Source organism: Hevea brasiliensis, chromosome 5 (genome assembly GCF_030052815.1).
Source record: "Hevea brasiliensis isolate MT/VB/25A 57/8 chromosome 5, ASM3005281v1, whole genome shotgun sequence".
Classification (NCBI taxonomy): Eukaryota; Viridiplantae; Streptophyta; class Magnoliopsida; order Malpighiales; family Euphorbiaceae; genus Hevea; species Hevea brasiliensis.
Window position 1 is genome coordinate 16,715,570 of NC_079497.1, and position 7,328 is coordinate 16,722,897.

Below are 7,328 nucleotides of genomic sequence, written 5' to 3' on the forward strand. Positions count from 1 at the left end.
TCTATCCTGCGTATATCTATATTTATATGAGTTATGAACATGAAAAGAAGTTTAGGCTTGTTATGGGCTTCAAAAGACCTAAGCTCACCCAAATCATAAAGCTTGTCTAATCAATGAATTAGGGTTGTGACAAGTTCAATAAGCTTCATCAAGATTAGCCAATTACTAATTATCAAGAAAAGTTTGAGGACCTCATATCCTTAATGATTAAAAATGATCATGGTCTCTTTAAAACTTATTCTTTAGTTTCATTTGTGGCTTAAAGGATTTAAGATCTATAACTAAAATATTTTGGCCTACCCCTTCAACACAAGCTTTTGAATAAATCAAATTATAGAAGCAGTCCATTAAAGCTCTTCTCAGAAAATAAAAAGCTTTTCTAAACATTGACATCAACCTTAAACCAATATTACTCATTCTAATTACCAGCTATATCACTCTATGTCCAATTACTGCATATTACTAATGATGAAACGGAAGAATATGACTTGGAAATTCTTTCTGGACCTTACGTTATTATGGAATAAGAGAGGGTTGAGCTCAGTGTATATAGAGATGGCAGTAGCTCACCTAATAAATTAAAAATAAGGCCTTTCCGATAAAAAAAATTCAAACATTTATGTTAATTTATAATTTTATCTAAATGTTTTAATTTTAGATTAATTATTTTATACTTTTCAATGTTGAATAAATTCTAATCAAAATTAAATTTCAATTTAAGGAGAATTTGATTGTACTCATGAGGATTTTGTGAAATAAAATCCAAGGATGTTTAATTAAGCATTTATAAATATACAGTCAAATATGATGTTATCAGTTGGTCAAACTCATTTTCAATTTTAGCTAAAATTTCTTTAAAATTAAAAAGTTTGAATAATTAATTCAAAATTGAAAAATATGGATAAAATCGTAAATTGCTTCTAACATTTGGATTTTTTTTCCTGGTTGGCCGTTTATTTAGTGCCTGTATTCTATCACTTAATGTATTTTAATTTATTAAAAGGAGGAAAAAAAAAGTTATCAATATTGTATTCATCTGTAGAAAATAAATGAAATATGTAATTATTTTTTTAAATTATATATATCAAACAAAATTTAAATTAATATTTAAAATAATAAAAAAAATAAAAAAAATAATGTAACAACTAATGTATTTTTTAAAATGGAAAGTCGAATTATAATAGAGATTAAATTGTAATTTTGGGAATAATATAATATTCCAAGTAGCTTGAAATTTGAAATAGGAGGAATCAATCAATTTCCAAAGGGATTATCAATCCATTAAGAAATGCCAGTGAGAGTGGTGGAGACCTCCGCACCTTCTCAAATTTCAGGTATTTCACCCTTCAATGCTTCGATTCTTCGTAGAACTAATGGATTAGAATCACGACTGAGCTCTGTGCTATGCTTAGGGTTTGTTTTTTTTTTTTTTTTTATATATATATATATACATATTTTCGATTTTCATCGCTTGCTTATATGACTTTAGTATTTCAACTCAGAAATTCTGATAATGGGACGTTAACATATATTTAATTGTGAAGGTGCGATTTCTGAACAGATTTCGCCACCATTTTGTACACTTCTGAGTGTTGGACAGGTTAATGTTCGCTCCTCTCTTTCTGCTTCGTTTTCCTTCTTTCTGCTCATGAATTTGTTGTTTTCATTGATTGCTCTCTTAGTTAGGGGCTTTATTATTTGATTTTCCTGCTAGGCCTGTCATTAGCATTGAAGCTGTTCTTGAGAAAGTTTATTAAAAATTGGAAAAAATAATGCTTTTTTCCCCTCCCAAACATCAGCCCCAGACGGGGCCTTAATGTGGTTGTATTTATTGCTTGTGATCCAATTTGCGGCCGGACTAGTTGGAAATCGCATGCATATGTATGTAGCCTGACACTGAGGATCGCCTAAGTTGAAATGATTTTATTTCAGACTTTCTCTGGTACCCAGAATGTTTCTAGTCTACAGAAAGATGAAGCATGGAGAGTTAATGTCCGTATTCAAGGATATGACCTTGATCATGGTTACTTATGTGGCACTATGGAAGCTTTAAATGTTCCTATGGCAGACACGCCAGTAAGTGTCTTCTTAACTTTAACCATTAGAGGGCGTTCTCCTCTTCCCTTCCTTTGTCTGTTTTTTCAACAATTCAGAAAGTAGCAAAATGTTTTTATTTTTTATTTTTATTTATATATATTTCAGTAAGGACAATTAATGATTGAACTTGAGAGCTTATTTGTACGTGACTAATTTTCACTATTTGTATGGCATGAGTCATGATTTAGTTCAAAGGCTTCTATCCAAATAATATGTTTCTCCACTGACCATGCTAATATATATTTTCCTTGGTGATTATCTATATTATTACTTGCATCATGTGTTTGCAGCACTGTCAATTTTTGCCTCCTTTAAAGATTAGATATTAAATATGATCTTAGTATATTGATGCAGTATAATTTTGTTTTCTCTAAAATTTTTTCACATATGCCCCTTATACAGGGAATATTTTAATTTGCTAGCATGCTTCAGGTGGGACTGGAATTCCCATGGACTTCATCAAAGGGATATAGTGATTCTTTAAAATGCCTCAAAATTTATTATTGTGGGAATCAGACAATCTAGACTATCTAGTTGAGTGATGCAGGATTTTTTTGAGCCTTCCATTTAAAATTTACTTCATTTGCATGTTTTGCATTCTCAGGTGGTAACCTTCTGGGAAGGGGAGATTGTTGATGGCAAGAATTACACTTTCTTCACTGGCAAATGGGAAGCATCGTACGGGCTGTTCTTTTATTTTTTGATTAATATGTGGATATTAGTGACGGTGGAAAGGATCATTGCTTAATTAGATGAATTCAAAATGTCAATTAGTCGTTTTAATGGTTTTGTGACATTTTCAACAGAGCGGAAGATGATATTAGGCATTGGACAAAGTTTCCATCCTTCTCCCCTTTCTTGGTAAGAAGTCAGAACTCTTCTTATTCAGGAATATCTGTTTAGTAGATTGACTTTATCTTTTATAGTGCCAAGTGGAGGTTGATGGTGGCAAATCCTTGGATTTGAGTAACTACCCTTGCATATTTTTGGTAAGCTACTGTCAGTTGCTTTATCAATAGGTGAAAAGTTGCCAATTTTATGCCAATAACTTGATATTTTCTGTTGTGTCCTCGTGTAGAGGTGGAAAGAGCAATATTTTGTCAATGTTGGAACAGACTGTGGGTTAACCATAGCTGGTTTTTACTATGTTTGTTTCTCTTGTACTGATGGCTCCATCAATGGCTTCTATTATGATCCTAATAGCAGGTACATCTCGTTCCCCATTTGCACTTTAGCATTCTACATTGCGTAACTTCTCCTTTCTGTCAGAATATAAAATGTCAATGACTAATTGTGATTTCAGAATTTATTTATAGAATTATGGATGTGCTTGAAACCAGCGCATTGATCTCGATACTTCAATCATCTGTATTTTTCTGCCTTTAGAGACGCATTGATTGATGAAAATATGCACTCGAATAAACCTGCAGCCCATTTCAGAAGCTTGAACTGAAATCCACCAATGAGGGACGATCAGGCTTCAGTTTTTCATCTTATGAGTTGCAGTAAAATTGAATATGGGCACCTGACTCTCGGATTAGCTACTGTCTTGAGTAAACTTGTTGAATGGAGATGGGCTCCTAAAAATGGAGTTATTGGCGGTTCAGAGGGACTCGAATGGATGTACTTGAGAATTGCCTTAGAGAACTTCTTGAGATGCACATCTTCTTGAGTACCCTGGTCTGCTTAGTGAAGAAAGATTTATTCCGGTCATATCATCCGATAGTCTAAGGATGCACTTGCTGCATTCAAGTGTAATAAGAGAAGTACTGCCTCCTAACATTTGCCTAGGGCAAAAGCTGCATATGCTTTTGTAGCTAAATTTGCATATACTCTGCGTGCGTCACCACTCAACATGGAGTAGGCTTCACCATATAATATATATATATATATATATATATTATAATAAATAATTTTATAATGAATTAAATATAAAAAGAATTATAGTAGAATTTAAGAAGATGAAAACAAAATTTTCGATTTTGCAGGTAATTATTTCAGTTCTATGGAAGATATTCAATTATATGTGATTTTTTGTTTTGTGTGTTAGATTATATGTGATTTTGAATGAATGAAAATTTGAATTTATTTTATTTGTTAAGGATTATATTTAACAAAGAATAAAATATTGAAGTGATAAATTTTCTTCACGATTAATAATAAATGTTTTTATTATTTTTTTTACGAGTTAAACTGAAAGCAATTAAAGTTTAGGTGTATTATATGGTTACTTGATTTAAAAAGTACATATAATAGTTTAAAATAAATTAATAAATAATATTTAATAAATCGTAAACTTGTTCCTATAGTTTTTTAACAAAATTTATTATATAATATTTTTTTAAAAAAATATTATATGTGCTTTTTCATGTGAGAAAATTTTATTTTTAATTAAAATATTAAAATTTTTGTAATTAATTATTTTATGGAAAAAAGAATTATTCTACGAAAAATTTCTTGAGATAAGTTATAAATTTATATTAAATTATCTTTTTTTTTTAGCAAAATAATTATTTTTTATATGGAATCAAGTAACTCTATAACTACGAGTTTAATTTTTATTTCTGAATTAGATATGTTTATCATTGAGTGATTCATTAGTAAACTTGATTAGCCCATTTATAATTATAATATATAAGTAAAGTTAAAATCTTGTGTATAAAGATGCCTACTAGTATATTTGCTCTCTTTAATGAAAAACTACTATTTATTAAAGAAAAAAGAAAGCATCCTTTTATATATTGTATCAGGTCCTGTGAACACAATAGACATGTGGCAAAGGAAAGATCTGTAATTGAAGCACATCCAGATCAATTTGAGATTCAATATTCTTTAGAGAACTCAGTTTTAATTTATTTATATAGATGATACAGAAAGCAATGAAAAAAAAAAGTAACAAATTAAATAGTTTTATTGCCCTTCATTCCAATCTATTGAAAGCGCTTCCAGAACACGAAACTGAAGAACTTATTCTAGAAGAAGAACAAAGTAAGAGGCATCATTATGTTTCCTAGATTTATTGCCCTTTCTCCTTTAACAATCACGGCAATTATCTATTAGGAAATTTTTGCTTAGATCCAGTTTATCATAGACTCTTTTAGGTTTAGATCTTTATATGTAATTCATGCGAAAAGCTAATAAACCCACTACAGCATTTCAGTTTCCTTTTGCAACTTGATTTGAAAAACACAGGAAGCCTAAGCAATAAGTCCTGGTTTGATTACTTTGATCTCATTTAATATTGTCACCTTATTTATGGAATTAATTAATTAGATAATAATTAACTTCTTTGAAAAGTCTTTCTAAGATTATGATACAAGAAACTACATTTTTGGGGCTTAAGGAGTTTAGTTCATTGTTGTTTCTTCTGCTTTTTTTTTGGGTAAACTGTGATGGAGAAAAGAAACCCCTGTTGGAAGCAATGCATATATACTTCTCGTGAAAGTGAAAGTGAAAAGAAAAGCAAGGGGTCGCTAAGTGTTTTCACCTTAAGAAGCTTAGCGTTTCCTGTCACGCTCCCACTCTACTACAAATTGAAGTAACATCTTCTAAATTGAATCCAAAGAATAAAAGAAAATGCTGCTGCCATCTTCTTCTTCTGCTTCAGTTCTTGTCTCCCTTCTTCTCTTCCTTTTGGCTTCTTCCTCCTCTGCAAGTACTTGTCTTTCTCTTACTTGTTTTATGTATTAAAGTTTGCAATTGATGTTCATGCAATTACTGATTTTTTTTTTCTTTAACACTTATTGTTTGCAGTTGGGGGACAGCTCATTATCGTAAACAACTGCAATGAAAGCATATGGCCTGGAGTTCTTGGAGGTGCAGGTCACCAAACTCCCAAAGATGGTGGTTTTCATCTGGGCAGCGGAGAGGAAATAGTCCTTGATTTACCCCAAAAGTGGTCAGGGAGGATATGGGGTAGGCAAGGATGTTCCTTTGATAAAAATGGTAAAGGGTCATGTGACACAGGAGATTGCTCTGGCTTACTTCACTGCCAAGGCGCCGGAGGTGCACCCCCAGCAACTATCGTGGAAATGACTCTGGGATCTTCTACTTCTCCCTTGCACTTCTATGATGTAAGTTTGGTTGATGGGTTCAATTTGCCAGTTTCAATGGCACCAGTTGGGGGTGGAATAGGATGTGGAGTAGCATCATGTAAGGTTGATGTCAACATTTGCTGTCCATCTGCTCTGGAAGTGAAAAGAGATGGTAAAATAGTGGGGTGCAAAAGTGCTTGCTTGGCTATGCAATCGGCTAAGTATTGCTGCACAGGGGAGTATGGAAATCCAAAGACTTGCAAGCCAACCCTTTTTGCACATCTCTTCAAGGCAATATGCCCAAAGGCTTACAGTTATGCTTTTGATGAGTCTAGCAGCCTTAACAAATGCAGGGCTTCTCGCTATGTTATTACTTTCTGCCCTCCTAAATAAGCAACTGCAACTGCAAGAGAGTATTATTGATATTGAAAAATAAAGTCTCGAGTTCAATTATCAGTTGAAACCAATTTTACCAAAAGATATCTGAAGGAGCGGAAGCATGAAAGTTGTTCATTAGAACATTGAATTTCAAAAAATTTTCTTCTAGGGTTACATGCATCATACCACATCTGCTATGCGCCTAATTAATTTCAATACTCAATTGCATATTAAAACACTTTTAATATGTATTAGGATCTATGTTTGCCATTCAAAATTGTGAATTAACAAATTAATTCATTTAAACCCTAGTTTAAAAGAGGAGTTAGAGCACTAACCTCTTTGATGCACTATGGATGTGATTGGTACCTTTAGGAAGCACTTAGGACCCCAAGTGTTGTCCCTCTAGCATGTCTACACCAAGATCACCAATAGACAGCCCTCAATTTGCTTTTCAAGCCTTTGCCAACCAATTATAAATTGGGTTCTTACCTTTAGAGAGGTTGTATGTGTGTATAGGATACTAGAAACAATTTCTAGCAATTTTAATTTAAAGGGAATGGAGTGATTCTCTTTGAATTGATGAGAAAAGATAAAGAGATGAGAGGGAGGAAGAGGTGCCACCACACATAAGTGAGAATAAGAGTGAGTGTTTCTTCTTTTCTTTTCCCTTTTATAATTAGGTCATCACTTAAATCCTATGCCACATATCACTTCCACATTGCATCTCATTTTTAATTGACCTAATCACATTAAGCCAAGTGTTAAAGCTAAACTTAATGTTGACTTTGATCATCTTACATGATAGGAAGATAAATG

At 32.3% G+C, this 7,328-nt stretch overlaps 2 protein-coding genes across 7 annotated transcripts; both read left to right on the forward strand.

Moving 5' to 3' along the window:
• The first annotated feature begins 1,180 nt into the window (after positions 1-1,180).
• On the forward strand, positions 1,181-3,927 carry LOC110647786 (uncharacterized). Of its 6 annotated transcripts, none has more exons than XM_021801779.2 (8): positions 1,181-1,334; positions 1,545-1,600; positions 1,933-2,076; positions 2,702-2,775; positions 2,904-2,958; positions 3,024-3,086; positions 3,176-3,303; positions 3,414-3,927. In XM_021801779.2, exons 1-8 carry the CDS (start codon positions 1,289-1,291, stop codon positions 3,481-3,483), a joined length of 636 nt encoding a protein of 211 aa, XP_021657471.1. In that variant the 5' UTR covers positions 1,181-1,288; the 3' UTR covers positions 3,484-3,927. The 6 variants fall into 6 exon arrangements, with proteins under 6 accessions (XP_021657471.1, XP_021657486.1, XP_021657479.1 ...); XM_021801794.2 differs by having other exon boundaries at positions 3,438-3,927; XM_021801787.2 differs by having other exon boundaries at positions 1,182-1,334; positions 3,484-3,927.
• An 884-nt stretch (positions 3,928-4,811) lies between these two features.
• Positions 4,812-6,598, forward strand: LOC110647606 (thaumatin-like protein). The gene is made up of 2 exons (XM_021801527.2): positions 4,812-5,752; positions 5,851-6,598. The coding sequence occupies exons 1-2, from the start codon at positions 5,674-5,676 to the stop codon at positions 6,522-6,524; spliced, it is 753 nt and encodes a 250-aa protein (XP_021657219.2). The 5' UTR covers positions 4,812-5,673; the 3' UTR covers positions 6,525-6,598.
• Positions 6,599-7,328: the final 730 nt, after the last annotated feature.